Below are 22,134 nucleotides of genomic sequence, written 5' to 3'. Positions count from 1 at the left end.
CCAGGGCTCCAGTGAAGAGAGAGGTCAGGGTCCATCCCCAATCCCGAGCCACTGTCTAGCTCATTCAGCTTTAATCAATGCCAAATCAGGCAATGTTTGTTTTTCACAGATCTCAAGGCTGGAGGAAAAATACCAGCCAGTGATGGGAAAATAAACAGAACAAGGAACTGTCATTTCAAAACAGCCCTTGCTGCACTTTATATTGAGGAATATTTCAAAGAAACGGGAATCACAAAAGCTGGAAGTGCTGTACAATAAAAACATCCGAGCACATGGAACTTAAGCCTGATTATCTGCCTGTACAGAGAGAACCAGACAAGGGATTTGATGCTCCTCACCTTAAACAGCTTAAGACAGAGATTTCACACAAAGTCATGGGGCAAAGTTACAATTTATTAGACAAGACTTATCTCCCTGTTAATCCCTTTTGGCCATGGGAACAAGCACAGCAGGTCCGTAACAGTGCGGGAAGGAGCTCTGGGGCCATGTGGTCACTGGTCGTGCTCATAGTCAGCCGGGTTCTTCCTCTTCAGCCGCTCAAACTCCTCCGTCCCCCAGGAATAAATGAGGTATCCGACTGCAAAGGCTGGGAGGGAGAGAGGGCAGGCACAATCAGAGGACATGGGAATGAGGGGACACTGCTATAACGGGGCAATCACAGTAAAGGGACACTGGAATAAGAAGACGCTTTCAATATAGGGACACTGCAATGAGAGGACACTGAAATAAGGGGACACTAAAAGGAGGGGTCAGTGCAATAACAGGACACTGCAGTATTGGGGAGACTGCAACGAGGGGACACAGGAATGAGAGGACACTGCAATAGGGGGGCATTCACAATAAGGAGACATTCGATGCAACGAGGGGACACTTCTGTAACGGGACACTGCTATATGGGACCATTGGAATAAAGGGATATTCGCCATATAGGGACATTGCAGTAAGGGGACACTGGAATAAGGGGATAGTCACAATACGGGGTCACCGCAGTGAGGGGACACTGCACTGCGCACTGCACAGACCTCCTGCGACAAAACACAGCGTCCCACAAACCCGCCATCTTCCCCGCCAGCCCCACATCCCCCCTCCCCAAATTTACGCCGCCGAGGGGGCACAAAAAGGGGGGGAATCCCCCGCTGTACTCACGGGGCACCACCTTCAACACCTGGGAGGAGAAGCGGCGCATCACGTTGGGGAGGCCATGCGAGAAGATGTTGGGGATGGCGCGCTGCTCGAAGGGCGAGAGGCTGTAGGTGATGACATGTCGCACCCGGGCCAGGTTCCCGAAGTGCTTCCCCATGGCCGCAGTGTCACCTCGGTCACCAGGCAATGGCCGCCGCCCGACCCGGAACGGCCTCGGCGCCGCTTCGCCTTCCGGGGCGGGCAGGGGCCATGGCGCTCCCTCAGCGCTGCGCCGCCCCCTGGCGCCGCTGTGCAACCGCGGGTTGCGCGCTATATTTGTGATAACTGATATTTGTAACAAAGTATGTTTGTGATAAGAGGTGCTTGCAATGAATTACGCGTGTAATAAGCGATGCTTGCAGTAAATTCTGTGTGTAACGAACGGGTCCTGCCCTGAGGGAGGGGGTCAAACGCGGCACCCGCGCTGTGAGGGGAGTGGGGGAGCGGCGGCGCCTCAGGGCGTGAAAATTCGCCAAAGTACCAAAATTAAGTAAATGTCGGAGAAAAAGCCACTTTTGTGTGGGGGTTGTGGTGGTCTAGTGCTACAGCGAGAGGGTTTGAGGCTTAACATCGTAAAATCATGGAATAGTTTGGGGCAGAAAAGGCTTTTAAAGGTTAAATAGTCGTCCCCCATACACACGCACCCCGCAATGAACATCATAAACGCTATTGGAATTATTATTAGAATATATGAGACATATTCTACATCACTGAAATTACTATTAAACTATATGAGACATCTTCAACACTATTGGAATTATCAATCGAATGTATTAGAATTATTAGACTATATTAGACTTATTTAATATTATTATTAGAATTATTAATAGAATAGATTGGATATCAACCTTACTGAAATTATTACTAGGATATATTAGAATTATAAGAACATATTAGCTTCCACATTAGTGGACTAATTATTAGAATTATTAGATATTCTAATTATTAGATATTAGATATCTTTAATATTTGAATTACTAATAGAGTATATTAGACATCATAATTATAGATATTATTAGAATTATTAAAATATATTAGACATCTTCCATAATATTGAAATTATTATTAGAATATAATACATATATTCAACATTATTAGAGTGATTATTATAACATATTAGGATTATTACGATATATTAGTCATCCTACACATTATTGGAAGAATTATTAGAATATATTAAACATCTTCCACATCACTAATTTATTATTAGAATATATTAGAATTATTAGACTATTAGACATATTTAACATTATTTAAACTAATATTAGAATATTTTAAAATGGTTAGAATATATATCACAGAATATGTTAGACATCTTCAACATTATTGGAAGATATTAGATTTATTAGAATATATTATACATGTTTATTATTAGAATACGTTAAACATTTCCACAGTAATGGAATTATTGGAATATATTAGACAGTGGAATTATCAGCATGTGTATCCCTGAAACCTAGAAGTGCTGCATCTCCCTAAATCCTCTCTAGGGAGTAGACCTTGACCTTTACCCTGTTGCTGAGGTCCTAATTTTCTACAGCTGCCTATCACTAACTCAAATCCAGGGTTTCTCCATCTGAAATAGCCTTTTCCATTGGTGTGAGGAAATAACTCAATTTATTTACCACCCTGGCAGGCCGGCAAAGCTGAATTCCCAGAGTTTGAAGGGATCAGGGGGAGTGACACAACCTGAATTCACCCAACCACCCACAGTGCTGTTTGGGGCCAGGATGTCTTTTGTGTGACATCAAGATATTTGCTTTGAGCTTTTGGTATTTAACCCAACTTTGATTTCAGCAGTTGCAGGCTGAAACCTGCAGCAGGAACCTCACTTTTGCAGCAGATTTATGCCTGTTGCACCTCCCCAGAGCACTCCAGCACTCCGACATCGATCAGATCACAGCAACCCGGTGAACCATCACAGCAATGTAACACCACACACTGTCCCCTTCAGGGACATTCCTTCCTTGTCAGGCTGAATTCCCAGACCTCTGGAATTGCACAGCTCAGGATCTAAGGCTAGGGGCTGTTTGGATGGCTTAGCAGAGAAAATTATAGCATTTACGTATCAGTGTTTTAGCAAGCCAAATTTAAAGGCTGTTCTGAAAAAATTTTACAGGACAGTTCTGCTCCGCAGCCTTAAAAAAAAAAAAAAACACCACCACCCCAAACCCAACAAACAAACAAAACCACCACCAAACTAAAGCTGGGGGTGCTTGTGTGTGAACCCCAACTAAATATCTCCTAGCTTGGGTTCCCTGCATGAAACCAGCTTTTTTGATGCAATTCTTAAAACTAGAAGAAGCCTAGGAGGAGAAAATAAAACAATCACAGCAAAAATTTGATGTGAAAGCATCTAGAATCAAGGCACTGTTACCTACAGTTTCATTGCAAGAGGAAATGAGATTGTGGCCCCACATTTCAGAACACTAAACCAATTGAACGGCATTTACAGAAACTCATTTAGGGCTTTTAGAAGCCTTCAGGGTGTTTTTAAGCTTTTTAAACATTTCTTCATAGCTGAGAAGCCAGTGGTGCTGTGGTTCCTCCTGAACAATCCTGTGCCCTCACCCCATGAACAGCTGTTTCTTGTTCTTGAACGAGATGAAGCCTTCCTGGTTTTAGCAGCTCACCTGTCAGCTGGTGCCAGTTCTTACTGATATAGTTCAGTGATTTAAGTGTTCACAAGTCACCCCACAGCTGTCCTTAAACTCTTGCCCTCCTTTTTGTTGAGAAAGCCTAAACAGTGCAACAAAAGAAAAGCAAGAAACCACTTGGTAACTCTACAGAACTGTGTGGAAAATTTATGTCTTCTTGCTTGGAAGAGCTGGAATGTGGTAGGGAAAAAGAATATAAAACTTAGGAAGTAATTTTAACATTAAAGAGTTTCTTCTCTTCCTAGACATATGTTGGAGATGACACACACAAGATTTCTGTAGAGAGGCAGACTAGAAGGCACTGGGTGTCAAGGGATGGGTGACAGGCATTTATTTCTTCTTTTAAATCTACAAGAAAGCAGTTTAAAATATACATTTAATAGTTGAAACCTTTTCCACATTTTAAATGCATAATTATTCCAATAAAAAGATACTATTTACATTTAATTGCACATTCTAGAAAGGCTGAGTGACGACAAAAATAAGTGTGTGGTGTAAACACCTTCTGCTAACTCTGTGCTAAATCCCAATCAGGTTACACCAACGTTCTTCAGTGGATTATAGCTACAGATACTTTGAGAACGCAGAAATACCCAAAGCTGGAGTGAAAGCAGAGCACAGCACTACCGACAGGTGCACTTGGTGGCAATCATGTCCTCGTACTCCTTGTAGACAATGGAGCCATCAGGCTCGATGGTGAGGACGCTGAGCGGGCTGTACTCGGCTGGGACACAGGAGGGCTTGGGGACAGAGGGGTCCAGCTTCTCATAGATGAGGTTCTGCACCATGGTGTGCACGGGAGACCCGTACTTGTGCCCCACGGCCCGGGGACAGTCCCCCTGGCAGTACTGGGGGCTGTACCTGTGCGGGGCGATGATCCATTTGTCCCATTTTAGCTGGCTAAAGCTGAGGCGGAAGTTGTGAAGCTCACATTCATTTTGAGGGAACACAAACTGTTTGAAATATTCACTCAAGTTATTAGGTGAAGTTGCTGGTGCTGCTTTCAGATTCTCATTCCTTCGCTGTCGAGAGGCCCTTCTGCCCTGGGAATTCCCTTTTCCTTTGTCACCCATAGGATCCACAGGTGGGCTGTTCCTTTGCCTGGCCCTCACTGGGCTCTTCCTCCCGTGCCTAAGTGAGTTCCACCCGTGATAAGCTTGTTCACTGGTGTCATTCAGATACAGAAGAAGGGAAGGGGGAACCAGTGTCACATTAACAGGGTTTTCCAGTTTTGTGCTCCTTTGTGGGTCACCCATCAGGCAAGTGAAGTTCACAGCCATATGGATATTCCTCCTGTTCGTAGCAATTAGAGGCTGGAGGAAAGAAGTCACGTCGATCTCCACCCACTTGCGTTTTCTAACTTCAAAGTGCAGGCTAAAAGCTAGAGAGTGGGAAATGCTGGGACAAATTTGGCTGGCAGAATCATGTTCCTTAATGGATAAATGGCATATGAAAGTGATGGAAGAGGAAATGGGAACAGATATGTCAAAGGAATAAAGCAAGACAGACTTGAGTAAGTGCTCCAGAGCAGTAACACGATCCAGGTTGAAGAGTAAATCCACTGAGTGAACATCTCCTGGGAAGGGAAACAGAATGCTGTAGAGTTAAGAGTGTCTTAATTTTCCACTAAACATAAATACTATACTAGTGGATAAGTAGAAATGATTTAGCAGCAAAAGAAACCAATTTAGATGCCCTCCCTTACATTTATTACTTGGAATATCTACTTTGGGCAGGGACATAAAAGTCAAGAAATTTCAACAGACCCAAGGAAACCCATGGTTTTAAGAGCTATTATGATTCCTTTCATTAAAAGAAACAGTACAGGAATAATTCAACAGTTGTCTACTTAGTGCTGGTATGGAGAAACAGGAGCAAGGCACTGCAAATGATACAAACCACAAACTCCATCTGAAATTGCTGTTTCCTGTGCAGAAGTACAATGAGTACAATGTTTGTGTTTATCTCTCTTTCTGTGGTTATCTGTCTTTTTAGCGAAAATTTCAAGTCAGAAGAACTCAGATCACCTATCAGCAGTCACTTAAGTAGAATTAAAGGCCAATGACTTCTGGGTGCTGTTCTTGTCACCAGCCCTCATTTAAGAAAACCATAAGTTACAGGATGCCCGGCCAACCTAGTTTCAGTCCTGAGCCTGATTTACAAGTAATTCTACTCTTCCCTTCAGGTTATTCACAGATTTTGGTTGTGATTCTTCCCTAGCAAATGTACAAGACATGGAGAGGAATCCTCTGGCAATGGGTTCTGGCAGTTTGATACAAGCCTCATTCCAGTGCTGTGGGTTTTTTGAAAAGAAGCAATACCAAGACAGGCAGTAGAAGGAAGTGTGCTGCCCGCTATGCCTAGGCATTTTTTCCATTTTTCCTACTTTACTTAAACCTGATTGTGGCTTTCTCTGACTCATGATGAGATGAGTCAGCCCAAAACACCAGTATCGTCTTGCACATACCATTTGTGTGGTGTTTCCCAAACTGTGAAGTCTGTACCTAATGCCATTCAAGGAGAAGTAGGTTATGAAAAACTCCTACAGTTTAAAGAACAGCCCTGAGGATTAAAATAGCAACAGCTCTAAAGAAGAAAGCTATTTTTATATCATACTGCAAGAGCTGAACACACAGAAAAACCCCATTTAACCTTTACAACCCAGGTCACTTCACACCTACCTCTCACCAGGTCCCTGTGGCGGTGCCTGCATTCCAAACACGGAGTGAAAAGTCGGACAGTGTTATAGAGGTGGCCTTTGTGGGCCTTGGGGATCCCCTCCTTGGTGGCCGACATCTTATAGAGCCTCTTCATGTACCGGAGGGCCCTGGAGTCTGGCTGCAGCCTGGGGACCTCACTAGCCCAGCTCTGGGGGCCCTGATCAGACAGCACCTTCAGGAGGGGAGGCAGGGGGGCATAGCCTCGCCTTGCACCTTGGGGCAGCTGCAGCACTGGATTGAGTTCACTGGCAGCACCCTCAGGAGCTTCCAAAAAGGCAGGGGCCTTGTCTGAATCCCCACGGCCCCTGAAGTGGGGGGAGCACTGGGTGCCAGCAGAGAGCCAGGGCAGGCAGCAGTAGAAACAAACACAAATTCTCCAAGTGCTCTCCATGCTCTTTAGAGCTGCAGCCAAAAATATATCTCCCCTAAAATACCCAAGGAAAAACAAGAGTGCCTGAGCCCGATCCCTTATATATGTTGCAGGTGTGGAATAGGAGGGAGGTTTCTTTCTGATTAGAAAGCAAAGAGAAAGATCTGCAGCTGGCTCCTGAAAGTTGGGCATGAGCCTTGGCCCCTGAAAGCTTATTATAAACGAGACCCTAATTCTGAGTTAACCTTTTTCACATGGGAAATTACAGGATGGGAGTGAGTGCCAGCCTACAGAGGGAGTCAGAGAGGCCTCAGTGTTGCCTGGTTTAATCAATCCTTGTTTATTTGTAGGAATATATAAAGCTAAATATTCCTCCTCTTGACCTTTGGCCTCTCCTCATGTGCTGGTGGAATAGCTTTCACCTGCTCTGAGCTGAAGGACCCATTCTCCAGCTGCTCACTCGATATGAAATTGTGGTGAAGCCTTGAATGTGCTTTTTGTTTACAAAGAAGGTTGAAGGTAGTGACCTGGTGCTTTGAGAACATCTTATAGTTAGCTTAATTTAGGTATAATTTGAAGTTATACAATAGTATAGTCAAATATGTTTCAGATACTGTAGATGTCTAGGAAGATTCAGTGAAAAAAATGTAGATGAGTAGGTAGAACTTAGTTTGGATTTTTGTTTGTTTTGTTGGGTTTTTTTCCCCCCTCCTCTTCAGAAACATGGAGGCAGGATTGCAGTTCTCCCTTCCCTTTTTTTCAGAAGGGAGGAAGAAAATATTTGGAGCAAACTATTTTAAAAACTAGGAAACTGGAATCCCATATTGGATGTTCTTCCTCTTGCCTTGGTGTTCTGGTGTGGAAAAATGAGTTTGCCAAACTTGTTATTGTCTCTTTCAGCTTTCCTGGGGTATTTTCCTGCACAGTAAGCTCTTGTTTATGAGCTGGAGAGCAAAGAAAGCCCTGAAGAATAAGACCTGAGAAAAATGGAGAGCCTGCTGCTGTTACCTCAAGCAGCAAATAGGGCAGGTAACCTGCTCTACACTAGATGTGAGTTATTTTCTCAGACATTTGTCACTGGCTTTCCTGGCCTTGGCAAGTGCTGCTCATGTCCCCATGGACTGGGATTGCTGCTGCTGATGCTACAGACTCCAGAGCAGATCTGGAGTTTTCTGTATTTTTGGGAAATACAAGGCATTTTCAGAAGTCTTTTCTTGTTTAACTCTGTTACTCGACACCTGGACAGGTGCCATTTATGGCGAGTCAAAAAGGTTACTAAATTTCACTTTGAATTAAAAGGTGCTTGAAACAGAAGAAAACCCCCCAACTTTTACACATCATCTGCTCTGTGCTGGAGGTGGCTCACTGGTGCTTGGGTTGGTTCCCACTTCCGTCTTCCTAAAATAAGCTCTATTTATTTTTATCTTAATGGGTTAGGGCTGCAGATCCGAAGCAGAGCTAATGGTCTCAAGGGCATCCTTGAAGTTTAAACAGAGATTTGACTCATTTTTATGGGGGCTTTTGGAGAGGGGCAATCATTCTCTGTAGACTGATTACAGACTTCCAAACTCCTTTTAGGCAGGGCAATAAAAACTACTCAAATCACCATCCCACACTAGTACTGGAGGCCTGTTGGGTAGAAAAAACACTTCTTCCCTCCAATTAGTATCTCCCAAAAAATCCCCAAAGCACTGACACTCATCTTTGATGAGGAGCACATTTCCATTGCTATTGCCCAGTGCCATGGGAAGGCTGGATTTTCAGCTGCCTGCAGCCTCTGGGTGAACTGCAGCTGTTTTGGCATTTGCTGAATTATTTGGTTACAAAGTCGTTGCTGCAAGGTCAGTACCTAACAATGAAATGTGTTAGTGCTCAGAAAGTAAACAAGGGAAAATCCTCCCTCGCTGGACATAGACCTGCTGTCCTGGGGAAGGACAGCCCACCTTTTAGGCAGCCCATCCACAATGGGCACAAAGTTTATTAGGGAAGACCTCAATGAGCCATGACGTGCAGAAAGGGCACCCTGTCTTCCTAATCTCCCCCTCAGAGAGGAGCCTGGGTGCAGCTGGATCCAATCTTAGCTCTGGACTTGGTCTAAGGTTTGTGCCTAAAGGATTGTACAGGTGTAATTGAACCCCTATACCACTTTGTCACATAGGATTAAGGATGGTAAACTATATATATACTTAAATAAAAATAAGTGATTTATTAAGATAATGTTTAGACTAAAAGATCTTAATCAGAATTGTTTACTATATAGTATAGGTAGCTATAACTACTATATAGTATAGTGCACTATTTTTGAAGTGAAGCTGAAGCAATTATATTGAATCAATTATACTAAGCTAGCAAAAACCATTATTAAGTAGAGATTGATGTTACTGACCCAGACCAATGACCATGGGCAAATCTCTTTGGCTCAGCCTTGAGGAGTGAGGGGTGTCCCCACTCCAGGGAGGAATCTCCACGTACACTCCAAGAAGGGGTGTGATCCTCTATTAAAAACTGGGACTGGGCTTTTATGGTATAAAGTGCTGGACTGTCAGCCAGATGTGTCCAGGCCAGCTGTACCTGCTCTGCAGCTTTGGATAAGTTGTCAGTACTTTCACTTTTTTGTTCCTTTATCAGGTGCTTTACCATCTGCTACATATTCACCTCACTCTCAGGGTGTTCGACTTTGGGATTGATGAGTAAGGCTGGTTTCAGCATTGTTCAGCCCCTTCTCCATTCCCCACTGAGAGCTATGCAAGTAGGGCTGTCTCAGCCTGAGCCAGCTCCCTGTACTGCAGCAATGAGCCTTCCCTGAGATCCTGGAGAGACCCACGGCAGGGAGACTTCTGCTGAAGAGCAGCACAGATTGGACATGATCTCTCCTAGTGCTTCCCTGCAATGTCTCTCTGAAACAAAATGCACTGAGAAACAAGTCTCAGGTCTGCTCTGATTCTCTGTGCACGGGCAGTTTATTTGTTTAACACAGTGTGCTGCCAAGCATGTTCTCCAGCAGAGCTGCCTGGGACCCCAGAGCAGCTTGGCTTGGCTGTGCAGCACAGACATATTTTCCATCTGCCTGGCAGGAGCTTCCCAGCACTGCCTCTCCCCACGCTGACGAACTAGGTCAGGCTCTTGCTGCCTTCAACATGCTGCAGATCTGGGCTCAGAATCACCCATAACTGTGAATTTCCTGTCACACTTGGAGTTTCCTGGCAGGACTGCTGTGTGTTCAAGAATCATGTCATCCCTGGCCTGTTTCACACCCATCCCAAAGCCCTGGTGCCCCAGCACAGCTGTCATGGGGCAGGATAAGCAGAAGATAATGGTATTTTTCTTACCAATGCCATTGGTGTCTGAGTAAAACAGCGTGGCTTCCCAGGCCAATCTGACTGGCACCATGGTAAAGCTCACAGGAGGTTTTCATCTGATTTCATAAGAAATCTGAGGCAAGACCTCTGCACCTGCAGTGCCTGGAGCCTTTTGGTCCACACCCAGGCAGGAGAGGCCCTCCACAAGAGCTGGATTCCTCCAAACCTTATCAAAACAGGCAAAAAGTGATGATTCTTATTTGACTCATCACCAGAGCTGCCTCAGGGAAAAGCAGCCATTGGAGCAGTGTCTGGATCTGTCCCTACCTATGGCAGCTTTTCTGAAAACAACCCTTTTCCCACTGAAATTTCAGGTGATGACTGTGTGGGTTTGGGAAGGGGGCTTGCTCTCCTGGAGGTTGTTCAATGGCAGGGAACATCACAGAGTGTCAGAGAGCTGAGGCACTGGCTCAGCAGGAGCTCTGCAAGAGTATTGGCACAGCACAAAAACAGCCCTGTGCTTCCTCAGCCAAACATTCCCACTCCTCCCATGAGCATCTGAACTGGTCCCACCTCACAAAGCAAACTGGGCACATACTTCATTTTTACGTTATATCCGTTCCCACCATGTTCCAAAAGCAAGCACAGGGGAAAGCTTAAAAATAAACCATAACAGCTCTGAGAAGGATGAATTCAGGCAGAGTAAGGAATGACAATTCCAGTGTGCTCCTAATCAGCTAATAGTCTACACTGAGCAGAAATTATTCACTGGTTGGAGAGCTGCAGGGCAGGATCTGGAGCCCTGCCATCAAGGACATGCCTGTCCCAGGCCCTGTGCAGGATCCTGGCTGGGCCAGAACAGGAATCCACAATAAAAAGATCAGTCTGGTTGATACCAACACTGGCAGCATCCCAGAGCATCCTGCTTAGGCTTCAGCCACTGCTTCTAGTGTTCCTGCTTTGCCTGAAGCAGTTGCTGGGGGGTTGTAATAACTTTGCAAGCTTAAAACAAAACCCCAACCCTTGCTCAAAACAGAAGTGTTCCTGCCATGCCATCTCTATGACAAAGTCATGTTTAGTCTTGCACATCCACCTGAAGAAGTGCTGAAGTACAAGCAGTTTCCTCTCAAAATTTGCATTTGCAAAGCTGCTGCTTCCTGACTATCTTTAATTCAAACCTGGAGCAACTAGAAATGATTTTCCACCCTTAGGACAAGATTTTCTTCCCTTGCTAATGCTCCAGGATAAAGTGCCAAAGTTGTTCCCTAGCTGGATCTGCATTATCCATCCCCTGCTTTCCTGGGCAGCAACTACATCAGAGAGGGGCAGCATCAGTCAGAAATGCTCCAGTCAGCTCCTGAGCCTTTCCTACAAGACTGCAAGGGTGAGAGAGAGAGGGAAAAGCTCCCCCAGCCTCAAGAGCTTTCCAGCCATATGTGTGTAAAAATTTCTTCCTGTGCCACGTGACCGAGGAAGAGGCGCAGATCCATTACACAATAATAAAAATATGCCTTTGGCAACGTGGAGCCAAAGGAGAGCTGCTGCAGGAAGCTAAAAATACGCACGAAAAGGAGTAAAACAATAATTAAAAGAAGGACAAAAGTCAATCCTGCCCAGCCCTCGGGACGCTGCTGCAGCAGGACGGGGCCGGGGCTCTGTGTGTGAAAGGGATTTGCAGCAAAACATCTGCCTGAGGTGTTGGTTGCCAGCGCCCGTCAAGATCTCACTGAGGAGATTAGTCGTGGTGAGTAGATGTACTTTTCCTTTTTTTTCCCTCTCCCTCCTCTTAACCTTAACTTTGAAAACTTCCCAAAAAAGGTCTAAGTCACTGAGCACTCAGGTTTCCAAAGCCTGCACAGAAATCCCTGAAGGCAACAGTTGCCAGTTAAAGAACTATACCATGAGGGAAACACTCCTCAGCCTTTTGCTGAGAGCACCCACCTCGGCAGCTTCTGTGAGGGGGTTTTAGCTCAAAGCTAGGAAAGGTTTGCCACAGGACTGCCTGGCTGCCTAAAGCTGAGACGGCAGTACAGGTTCAGGACAGAAGGTGCATCACCCTCCTTTGACATTGCTTTGCGCAGCAGCAGAGAACAGATCATGCTCCTGTTGGTATAACTGCTTCACTGGTTTATATCAGAGGTTAAATCCACCCATTTCAGCTGCTGTCTGTCACTGGTGACACACCTTGTTTTACCTAAATTAGCCCTGCACACCCATGGGCTTCTTTTGCTTCCACCCTGGGGATGGTGCAGGACAGCCACCAGAGCTGAGAACTGGGCTCGTGGTGGCTGATTATTTTAAAGACTAATTAAGGCATCTTGAGGTGCACTAGGAAGTTGTGAAGCAGAAAGATGGTTGTTCTGTTTGAGAAAGCCTCAAGTATTGAAGGCAAACAGAGTAGAAAATCATGGTGTTTGTTGGCTGCTGGCTCCCCACTCAGACCATCCTGCTCCTTCCTCCCTCCCTCCGAGCAGCAATTCCTGCAGACTCTCCTCTTCTCACCACCACATGGCACAGGGTGGCTTCCCTGGCCAAAAATCACCATCCAGCCAGTGCACGTGCCACCAAACCACCCCACACCTGGCAACCCTCAGGGATTTTCCCTCTGGGATTTCAGCCAGAAGCATCAGAAAGTACAACTGGTCCTCACTCTTACAGGCAAAATCTTTTCTTACAGAAATGCCTCTTTTATGCACAAGAGGCATTGGTCATGGCCAAAGGGTCTCTAACCCCATTAACAAAAACATTAATTAAAATGTCATTAGAAAAAGAAATCCTCATGCTGCATGGCCTCCATTGCCGGGCCAGCTGCCCATACTGTGGAGGGAAAAGATGCTGATCTGTTTCCAATTTGCTTTTGGAGCTCATAGTATGTTCTACATCGAGGAACAATTCTCCTTTTAAGGTGGAACAGAATGAGGTTTGTTCTCTTTCAAAAAGATTTCTTTAAGAGGTTATTTATAGATCCTCTTTGTGAATGTGATTGTGCTTTGCATCCCACACACGTTGCTGTGATATGGGATGAAACGTTCTCCTGGAGTCCTTAATTAACACCAACTCAGGAGCTGTGCCAGAGCACGGCTCCAGGTAGCTGGATATTCCCCATCTATCCAAGTACTGATACTACTGACCTTGCAGCCTCAGGGTATTTTGTTTGCCACTTTTCATCCCATCAGGTCAAGACCTGGGTTGTCTCAAGGTAATAAAAGCACTTATGATAAGAAACTTTCAGAGAAGGAGCTGCCCTCCCACCCTGTGCTCCCTCTCACACGTTTCTTCTCTACATGAAACATTCCCAGCTTTTTTCCAGGTTATGCTCCACAGTGACATTTTTTCTTGCCACAACTTATTAGTGTCATCCACCTCCAGATGACTCCTGCTTCTCTTCTGCCCTGTTAGAGGTGGTTCTTGGGAAGCAGGGATATAGCTTTCCTTGTGATCTCCCCACTTCACAGGAATTTTAACATTTTGTTTCCCTTTCCATGAGCTGAGAAGCCTTTGTTCAACTCTCCATATGAACACTGGTTGGTGTTTTCCATCTCACAAGTCTGTTAAACTGACACCTTTCACCAGCAGCAAATAAATTTATGTATAAGAATAGCAAGAGAGAGCTTAAGAACAAAATGGTTTAGCAGCCAAAGCCAGCCTGGAGATCTGGTTTGCATTTCCCACTCCTCTGCATGTTCTTAACTATAATATTGCAGAACTGGGGGCTCCCACTGAGCATAAATATGTAGGATCAGCTCGCTGGATTTGGAGCATCTAAATATGCATTTCCACCCCCTCAGAAGCCAATACCAGGATGAGAACACTAATGCCAACATGGAATTTATCCAGTACTTTAAACATCTTCTTTCCAGTGCAGGAGTTAAACATAAGACTACTGGGGAGTTGCTAAAGCCTCCTGATCAGCCAAGCTGCAATGGGGAACGGGATGTTAACTATGAGGCTTAGCTTGTTCTGACAGGCAAATGGCAGTAAGGACTGGCCAAAGCCTCCCCAGCCTGTCTCCTGAATCCTGCCCTGCATCACACAATGGGTTTGTGCTTGGGAAGAAACCCCAGTGACACAACTGCAGGGCAGGTCATACTGGGCACAGCCATACCAAACCCCTTCCTCCACTCCCCTCATCCCAGGCAGCTGATTTCTGCACCCCTCTGCCACTGCTCCTTGTGTTTTTGGGGAAAAGAGGCCCAGGTAGCAGAACAAAATGAGCAGTGGCCACAGATACAGACTTAGAGAAGAGTAAGCTTGAAAAAAATTTTGTCTGGCCTAGAAAACTCCATGAGCCAATCCTTGAATTCATGTCACACATGTCACAAAGCAAACAGCTCCCCCATCCTGCCAAAAAAAGCTCAGTTCCCTCCCAATTTCATGCAAGTCTCTCACCCATCCCACTGGTGCCATACCCCACATGCTGCCACCACATCCCGTCTCCTCCTCACAGGCTGTGCCATGATCTCTGCTGTGCTCCTCCTCTGGACTGTGCCCTGTGTGGCAAACCACATCCTCGGGGGCTTTGCCAAGAGAGAGCTGCAGGAAGGTCCCCAGCTGGCCTGCAGCCTGCCAGGACCCCCTGGGCCTCCCGGCCCCCCCGGCGTGCCCGGCACTCCAGGGACAGTTGGCAGGATGGGCTTCCCAGGAAAAGATGGCAAGGATGGCAAGGACGGGGATAAAGGCGAGCACGGCGATGAAGGTAAGGGGAAAGTGCTCAGCAGAGCAAGGGACCATGTAAAGGTCATGGTGCAACAGCCCAGTTCACAGCAACCTGTCACCCAAATCTGAGCCCAAGGACAGGCAACATCTCAGAGGAAACTCTTCCAGAAATTTCCACTCTCCCCTCTCCAACTTGTCCCACTTGTCAGACGGGTTCCAGACACACATCATGTCCCACTGTGTGCAATTCCTATTGGCTTCACTTTGTTACAAAGTGAGGTTTGCTCTGTTCTGATAAAGTGCTGGTCTCTGACTCCTGCTCTCAGGCAAAACAGAGCCAGTTGAAAAAATGAAGTACTTACTGCCCATAGCACCAGGGGACAAGCCCTGCTCTGGCAGTGCTGGACCTAAATCAAAGCAAACAACAGCCCTTCTTTAATCCTGAGGTGGGGCTGCCCTTTGGATCCAGCCTTGGAGTCAGGAGGTGCTGAGATCAGCTGTGGTGGAGAGCCAGTGATTTCCTGTTGCCACACTAGAGTGCACTCCTGCCTCAGCCAACACCAGCGAGCCCAACATGCGTCTTACTCCCTTCTCCCACCCCCAAAACCGGGAATCTGGAAAACAGATTTCCAACCACAGCTGCACTTAAATCCAGTCTTGCTACAGCAGGTTAAGAGACAGTGCATAAATCCTCATGAATCTGCTTATATCAGATACTACTACATCAGAATCACTGTGACAGCCCAACTCACTTCCCATTTCACATCTCAAGCCAGTCCTGGCCCTGAGTGTTTGCTGGTTCATCCCCCAGCTGGGCTGGGCTGGTCTTTTACTACACCTAGATTTATTTTTAATTTTTTTTTTAACACTTTCATGCTAAATGCAAAAAAAAAGAAAAGAAAAAAAAAAGACACATGATTAAAAATACTCTACCTGCTCAAAGTGAGGTTCCAAAAGCTTCACAAACCTGCTTCACTCCTGTAAACCCCAAATATTTAAAGCTTCTTCTTTAGTTCCTCCTTTTTCTCAAGAGAGACAGATAATAGAACCAGCCTTTTGGTCCTTAAAGGGGCAGACTGTTCTGCTCCTGAGTTCCACTGTTATCACACCAACAACCCTGGATAGTCAGTCCAGGCAGATGTCCAGCTCCAGGTAGTATTTCATCAGGACTCTCACACCAGCAAGGTTTTCCTCCTTAAAGAATTACTCTACTGCAATGATATAATGCATTTCCACCTGCCATGTCAACTCTTTCACTGAAAAACTGAGGTTATTTTTCTTCTAGGTCCACAAGGCAGAACAGGAAACCCTGGCAAGCCAGGACCGAAGGGGAAAGCAGGAGCTATTGGCAAGGCAGGCCCACGAGGGCCCAAGGGTTTAAAGGGTAATCCTGGGAAAAACGGGGCACCAGGAAAGAAGGGACCCAAAGGGAACAAGGGCGAGGCTGGGATGCCGGGACCCTGCACCTGTAATGCCAACAAAGCCAAATCTGCCTTCTCTGTGGCAGTCTCCAAGAGCTACCCAAGGGAAAGGCTGCCCATCAAATTTGACAGGATCCTGATGAATGAGGGAGGACATTACAATGCTTCCAGTGGGAAATTCGTATGCAGCATCCCAGGTATTTACTACTTCACCTATGACATCACTTTGGCCAACAAACACTTGGCCATTGGCTTGGTCCACAACGGGCAGTACCGGATCAAGACTTTTGATGCCAACACTGGGAACCACGATGTTGCCTCTGGATCAACCATCCTTTCTCTGAAGCAGGAGGATGAGGTATGGCTGCAAATCTTTTACTCAGAACAGAACGGGCTCTTTTATGATCCCTACTGGACAGACAGCTTGTTTACTGGATTCCTGATATATCCCGATCAAGATTATCTCAATGAAATATAGGATGAGAAAATGGTCTGGGGTAAAAAGTAGTAAATATGGTGAGGCCTCAATCCAGCAAAGTGTGGCCTGTACATGGACATGTCTGGGATTACCAGAGAATGCCACAACTTTGGCTCTAACAGCCTGTATTGGCTATTTAGATATTTACTTGATGTCATCAAGTCCACAGGGCACCAGGACTTCTTTAAGCAGCCTCATGATGAATCTCTCCATCTCAAAGCCATCCGTTATGTTTTCCATGATTATTCCAACATGCCTTTGACATGTAACTCAAATACTGGTGCAGAATACTTTGATTATTACATTTATTACAATAAAGCATGGAAACCAACAAAACCAAAGCCTAAGCTGGACTGTGCAAGTCTGCTGGTTTGGGCAGAGGTAGTGTTAGTTTTCTTCCCCGTGGCTGGAATGGGGCTGTGGTTTGGGTTTGGGATGAACACAGTGATGATGTTTTTGTTATTGCTGAGCTTACACAGAGCCAAGGCCTTTCCTGCCCCTCATAAGGCCATGCTCCGGAGGGGACTGGGTGTGAATGGGATGTTGGGAGGGGACACACCCGGGACAGGTGATCCCAGCTGACCAAAGGGATATTCCAGACCATATGAGATCATACTCAGTGTATAAAGTGGAGGGAAGAAGGAGGAAAAGGGAGATGTTTGGGGTGATTTGTGTTATGTGTGATGGAATCCAGCTTTCCTGGTGATGGCTGAACACCTGCGTGGGAAGGGCTGAATTCATTCTTTGGTTTGCTTTGCTTGTGTGCATGGCTTTTGCTTTACTTGTTAAACTGTTTCTATCTCAACCCACAAGTTTTCTCACTTTTACCCTTTCAATTACCTCCCTGATCCCACTGGTGGGGGAGCGATCGAGCAGCTGTGAGGGGCTTGGCTGGGCTTAAACAAACATCCTGGGCCTCTGAGCTACAGGTTAGGATGAGCCTCACAAAAGACACTCAAGTGCTGAAACACGAACCTTCCCTCCAGAAACAGGCACCCCGGGTAAACACCAGGATTGCAATGAGAAAATACAGCTCCAAGTCTTCCCACAGGAGTCTGTGAGTGAAACCTTAAATGTCTTCTTAGAGTTTGGGTCAAGAGCAGATACCGATAGAATGAGAAAACCATGCTGGCACTATGAAACTTGTCTTCTGATGAGTGAAAATTGATTTTCTCTTGCTTTTAAGCCCCTAAACTTCTGCCCTCCAAACAGCAGTGAGGCAAAATATTTTCATCAAGTCTTGCATTTTGACGTACAGGTCACACAGAGGATTGTCCCATTCTCTAGGCAGAAGCTGAATAGAGCTTCTGTTAAGTAGGTGGTAGGTGGGAAATACTGGAATATGCCAAGGCTGTATCATATCTTGAAATACCTGGACAACATCATTAAGTGCTTTGCTGCATCTTCTAATTTTTGTGTTCTGATTTTCTGAGTAATTGTCAGATATTTAGGAATGAGTGAGTGTTAACATGAGGATAACATCACTGAAAATTCTTCATGCTTGTAATGCACAGAAAGAAAGACAATCACCACTTTATTATATTGATTTTATTGTTGATTTTCAGTGCACTAGAAGAGACAGGCTTTGCTGGCTTATGCAATCTTTTTGCTGGTTCTTTTGTAGACTACACCAGAGGAAGTAGAAATCTGGAACAAAGAACGAATCAAAAGTTAAGTTGAACAGTGTAATTAGAGTTGCAGTGTGACAGGTGAGCAGTCCTGGGGACAGGCTCAGAGCCTGCTCTTTACTGACACATCATTTACCCTTGGGTAGGAGACATATCTAGAAAATAAGCTGAACATCCTTGTCAGGTCTGAGATACACAGTGCAAAAATATCCTTATACAAAAGGCACAACTTCTAGACAGGGGCTTAGGGGTAACTTCAGTGTCTCCTGGGTTGGATGTGGCTTCACAACTCCAAGCTGTCAGGGTTTTAGACAAGTCAGATAATTGTTCTCCAAAAGCAGTAAATGACCAACACAATCACTCTTGGGGAGGGTGAGTGTCCTTTCCTGTTTCCCAGAATGACTCACCCCTGTTGAAAGCACACTCAGACATTTGTAACTGGCACAGACACAAGTCCATTCAGGATAATTCACGAGAATCAGAAATCATGATATTTGGCAATCCAATCTGTCTAACAAGCTTTACTATTAGTATTGGGGTTTCAGTAATCTTCCAAAGCTGCATTGCCATTTTGTTTCCAAAATAAGATAATACTTGAAATCCAACCTCTTTGTTGTTTTGTTTGTGGGTTTGTTTTTTCCTTTGATAAGACTAAGAAAATAGGGTTCTACAGAAATTCTGTGAGGAGTTGCAGGTAGATAGTTTTCTAAGAATGAAGCAAAGTCAATAACTTCACAGAAATATGAAGGTGCATAGTTTTGTATGTTCTATTTTCTATTCTTGAGGCATAGGCACAGTGAATACAATCAAAGTCATGGTGGCTTGGGAATATTTCAGTCTGAACATTCCACTCTTCCAGCTATAAAACTGTGCCTTAGATGCAAGATCTACATTTCAAGTTGATAAAAAATATAAGATGAAAAGTTTGTTCATTTAATTTTTGGATTAAACCTGGACAAAATTGTAGAAGGTTATCTAGAGAGAAGGAGAAAGTTATTTAATAGTTTTGCTTTACGTTCTTAAGATTTTTTCTAAGCTTAAAATTTTAGGCCTGGTGCTGTTGAGGTTTTTGCTTTTTATAAACTATCCTGGATATTTGAGCACTCACCTCTACCAGTTTTCCTCCACTGATCTCTGCAGTGTGACGGTAGTTGGGAAACTCAGCTACCAGCTTTCCATCTTCAATTTTAACAGTTGCCTGTAATAGAGAAAGGGTTAATGTTCCTGGGATTGCAGGAATTTCTATTATCAGATACTCTGTAAACATCTGTACCCCTGATGCTGAAAGTTTTTACTTTTAAAAAGGTAGAAGTTGTGTGTTGCACGTTCAGCCTCATGAACAGGACTGAAATCCTTGTGCTTTCATTCTTAAATGTTCACAATTTAAGTAGAAAAATGTTTCTCTAACAATACCTGCAAATCTACACACTATTCATTAATAGCTCTGAAAACGATTGAACTACAGGCTGTGCTTCTCATTCCATCCTCAGGGATTTATGTGGTGCTTTGACAGCGAAGTAAAAGGCAGGATGATAGGAGTTAATTCTGAAGTGGCAATCTCAGATAGCAATAACCTCCCAGCAAACAGCCCAGAAATGAGTGTGGATGGGTGATCACAAAATCAGGGAATCCCAGAATGGTTTGGGTTGGAAGGGACCTTAAAGCCCATCTCGTTCCACCCCCTACCATGGACAGGGACACCTTCCACTAGTCCTGAGACAGATTTGCTTTTCACCCTAAATTCAAAAACAACCGAGGCTGTAGGACTTAAAAGCCAAATGAATTTACCTTGAACTTTTTACCACCAAAGGTCTCCATGTCTGCTTCCTTGCCAACTGTGAATGTGTTGGTTGTGGTGTGGCCTCCTGGGAAACGCTGTGTCCAGGTGAAGTCATTTCCATTCTGCACCACCTCAGTCACTATTTTGCAATTCCTTCCCAATTCAATCTTGTCACTGGGAAGACCTTAATCAATAAAAGCATCCAGTTTATCAAACCTAATAGCCTACCAGCTGAACTTGAACTGAAGCATGGTAGAGGTGTGTTTGTTCTCAGACACTGATGTCTGAGCATCTGATTTGCTGTTGAATTCTTTTTCTTTGTTGTTTTTTTTTACAATATCAAAGCTCTGAGTTGAAATTGGTATAAAGGAAGATACTGGGACATCAATGCATTTTTTAAAATAGTAACCTTGCATTCTTTTCCCTGAGAAAAAATACACAGGATAAATGTATAGATAAAAGGTACATATAAATAATCCCTTCTACTTAACCTACACATGAAGATGGAATTTAATATGTGTGAACTTTATACCTTTGCTAATTAGCTGCACATACCTATTTTTATGTTTGCTATTGCTCTTTAAATAAATGAACAGAAGCACTGAGCTTGTTTGCACAGCTCACAGTGTCCCAAAGAACTTTTTCAGAGTAACCTCTGGGACAGGCTCTAAAAGCACCAAGACCTGTTCCCATGTAAGATTCTGACAGGTATAGTCATACTGAATTTATACCCCCACCAATGAATATTAGAGACAGGAAAAGTGACCTTCACAATCATCATATTTCAAACATCTTGGCCCTTCATTCTGCTGCCACTGAAAAGGAATATTCCTTCTGTGGAACAGGACTATTTCCTGCAACTGACAACAAAAACTGCATCTCCTTGTGGAAGAGCTTTCCTTGTGGAAGAGCAGGCTTAGAGCCAGCTGATCTCAGGACATGAATCATAGTCGTGGAATGGTTTGGGATGGAAGAGATCTTAAAGATCACCCAGTTCCACCCCCTGCCATGGGCATGGGACATCTTCCACTAGACAAGGTTGCTCCCAAAGCAACGCTGGCTTGGACACTTCCGGTGGGGCAGCCACAGCTTCTCTGGGCAACCTGTGCCAGGGCCTCACCACCCTCACAGGGGAGAATTTCTTCCCAATATCCAAGCTAACCCTGCCCTCTGTCAGCTTGAAGCCGTTCCCCCTTGTCCTGTCTCTCCAGACCTTTGGAAATAGTCTCTCTCCACCTTTCTTGTCAGTTCCCTTCAGGTACTTGAAGGCCACAATTAGTTCACCCTGAAGCTTCTCTTTTCCAGGCTGAATAATCCCAATTCTCTCAGCCTTTCCTCATAGGAGATGTGCCCCATCCTTCTAATAATTTCAGTTAAAAACCCCCTTCTTAAAAAAAAAAAAAAAAAGATACTTCAACTAATATAAGACCTGTACCTGACACCCCAAGCCAGACTTACCAATCTTCTTCACAAATTCATCATAGTTCTCATCGCCTTCGAACTCGTATTTGCCTGCAAATGCCATGTTTCCCTTGGGAAGTGGCTGGGAGAGCGAAATAGCAGCTGGAATGACCGGAATGGATCAGTGCAGATGAGCTGAGGCCCTGGGTTTTATAAACCAGCTCAAGCTGCTCAGCCCACCTGTGCCCACACCCCTTGGAGATATACTTTTATGACCCATGTGAGTCACTGGCATCAATGCCATTGACTTGTATGAAAATCAAGGTTATCATGCAATGAAACATCCTGGAGAATAATCTGGAGATCAGCAGAAATCAAGGCCAAAAGCTCAGTTTTCATTTTAGTGCATATTTAAACAAAGTGATACGATTTTACTTTCAAGATTCCACTGGTTTTGTGTTCAGGATGGAATAAAGGTAAAATAAGTTTTAATGAAACAGGGAGAAAATGGCTTCAAAGCAGTGTCCTGGGATCAAAGCCTT

The 22,134-nt window shown here is 44.8% G+C and overlaps 4 protein-coding genes across 5 annotated transcripts; 1 reads left to right on the top strand and 3 right to left on the bottom strand.

The window, feature by feature from the left end:
- Nucleotides 1-372: 372 nt before the first annotated feature.
- Nucleotides 373-1,368, bottom strand: LOC103761615 (cytochrome b-c1 complex subunit 8). Its single transcript, XM_018073530.2, has 2 exons — nucleotides 1,147-1,368; nucleotides 373-586 (listed from the first exon to the last, which is right to left on the bottom strand). Exons 1-2 carry the CDS (start codon nucleotides 1,298-1,300, stop codon nucleotides 492-494), a joined length of 249 nt encoding a protein of 82 aa, XP_017929019.1. The 5' UTR covers nucleotides 1,301-1,368; the 3' UTR covers nucleotides 373-491.
- Nucleotides 1,369-4,462: 3,094 nt separating this feature from the next.
- GDF9 (growth differentiation factor 9) lies at nucleotides 4,463-6,950 on the bottom strand. The gene is made up of 2 exons (XM_008928053.2): nucleotides 6,521-6,950; nucleotides 4,463-5,415 (listed from the first exon to the last, which is right to left on the bottom strand). Exons 1-2 carry the CDS (start codon nucleotides 6,948-6,950, stop codon nucleotides 4,463-4,465), a joined length of 1,383 nt encoding a protein of 460 aa, XP_008926301.2.
- Nucleotides 6,951-11,713: 4,763 nt separating this feature from the next.
- C1QTNF2 (C1q and TNF related 2) lies at nucleotides 11,714-17,130 on the top strand. Of its 2 annotated transcripts, XM_018073537.1 has the most exons (4): nucleotides 11,715-11,972; nucleotides 14,676-14,924; nucleotides 16,170-16,268; nucleotides 16,392-17,130. In XM_018073537.1, exons 2-4 carry the CDS (start codon nucleotides 14,684-14,686, stop codon nucleotides 16,781-16,783), a joined length of 732 nt encoding a protein of 243 aa, XP_017929026.1. In that variant the 5' UTR covers nucleotides 11,715-11,972; nucleotides 14,676-14,683; the 3' UTR covers nucleotides 16,784-17,130. The 2 variants fall into 2 exon arrangements, with proteins under 2 accessions (XP_008926313.2, XP_017929026.1); XM_008928065.3 differs by having other exon boundaries at nucleotides 11,714-11,972; nucleotides 16,170-17,130.
- A 1,224-nt stretch (nucleotides 17,131-18,354) lies between these two features.
- Nucleotides 18,355-21,756, bottom strand: FABP6 (fatty acid binding protein 6). The gene is made up of 4 exons (XM_018073541.2): nucleotides 21,650-21,756; nucleotides 20,200-20,375; nucleotides 19,520-19,609; nucleotides 18,355-18,430 (listed from the first exon to the last, which is right to left on the bottom strand). Exons 1-4 carry the CDS (start codon nucleotides 21,714-21,716, stop codon nucleotides 18,377-18,379), a joined length of 387 nt encoding a protein of 128 aa, XP_017929030.1. The 5' UTR covers nucleotides 21,717-21,756; the 3' UTR covers nucleotides 18,355-18,376.
- Nucleotides 21,757-22,134: the final 378 nt, after the last annotated feature.

This window comes from Manacus vitellinus, unplaced genomic scaffold, assembly GCF_001715985.3.
Source record: "Manacus vitellinus isolate BGI_N305 unplaced genomic scaffold, ASM171598v3 scaffold_25_pilon, whole genome shotgun sequence".
In the NCBI taxonomy this organism is placed as follows: domain Eukaryota; kingdom Metazoa; phylum Chordata; class Aves; order Passeriformes; family Pipridae; genus Manacus; species Manacus vitellinus.
Note: the sequence above shows the minus strand (reverse complement) of the source record. Positions and strands in the feature narration are given on the sequence as shown.

Excerpts from the sequence above, each read along its gene's own strand:
- FABP6 (XM_018073541.2), bottom strand. The coding sequence starts at position 21,716 with ATGGCATTTGCAGGCAAATACGAGTTCGAAGGCGATGAGAACTATGAT. Across the intron at positions 20,376-21,649 it reads TGAATTTGTGAAGAAGATTG|GTCTTCCCAGTGACAAGATT; the intron begins GTAAGTCTGGCT and ends TTATTGATTAAG. Across the intron at positions 19,610-20,199 it reads TTGGTGGTAAAAAGTTCAAG|GCAACTGTTAAAATTGAAGA; the intron begins GTAAATTCATTT and ends TCTCTATTACAG.
- C1QTNF2 (XM_008928065.3), top strand. The coding sequence starts at position 14,684 with ATGATCTCTGCTGTGCTCCTCCTCTGGACTGTGCCCTGTGTGGCAAAC. Across the intron at positions 14,925-16,169 it reads AGGCGAGCACGGCGATGAAG|GTCCACAAGGCAGAACAGGA; the intron begins GTAAGGGGAAAG and ends TTTTTCTTCTAG.
- LOC103761615 (XM_018073530.2), bottom strand. The coding sequence starts at position 1,300 with ATGGGGAAGCACTTCGGGAACCTGGCCCGGGTGCGACATGTCATCACC. Across the intron at positions 587-1,146 it reads GGTGTTGAAGGTGGTGCCCC|CCTTTGCAGTCGGATACCTC; the intron begins GTGAGTACAGCG and ends TCTCCCTCCCAG.
- GDF9 (XM_008928053.2), bottom strand. The coding sequence starts at position 6,950 with ATGGAGAGCACTTGGAGAATTTGTGTTTGTTTCTACTGCTGCCTGCCC. Across the intron at positions 5,416-6,520 it reads CCACAGGGACCTGGTGAGAG|GAGATGTTCACTCAGTGGAT; the intron begins GTAGGTGTGAAG and ends TTCCCTTCCCAG.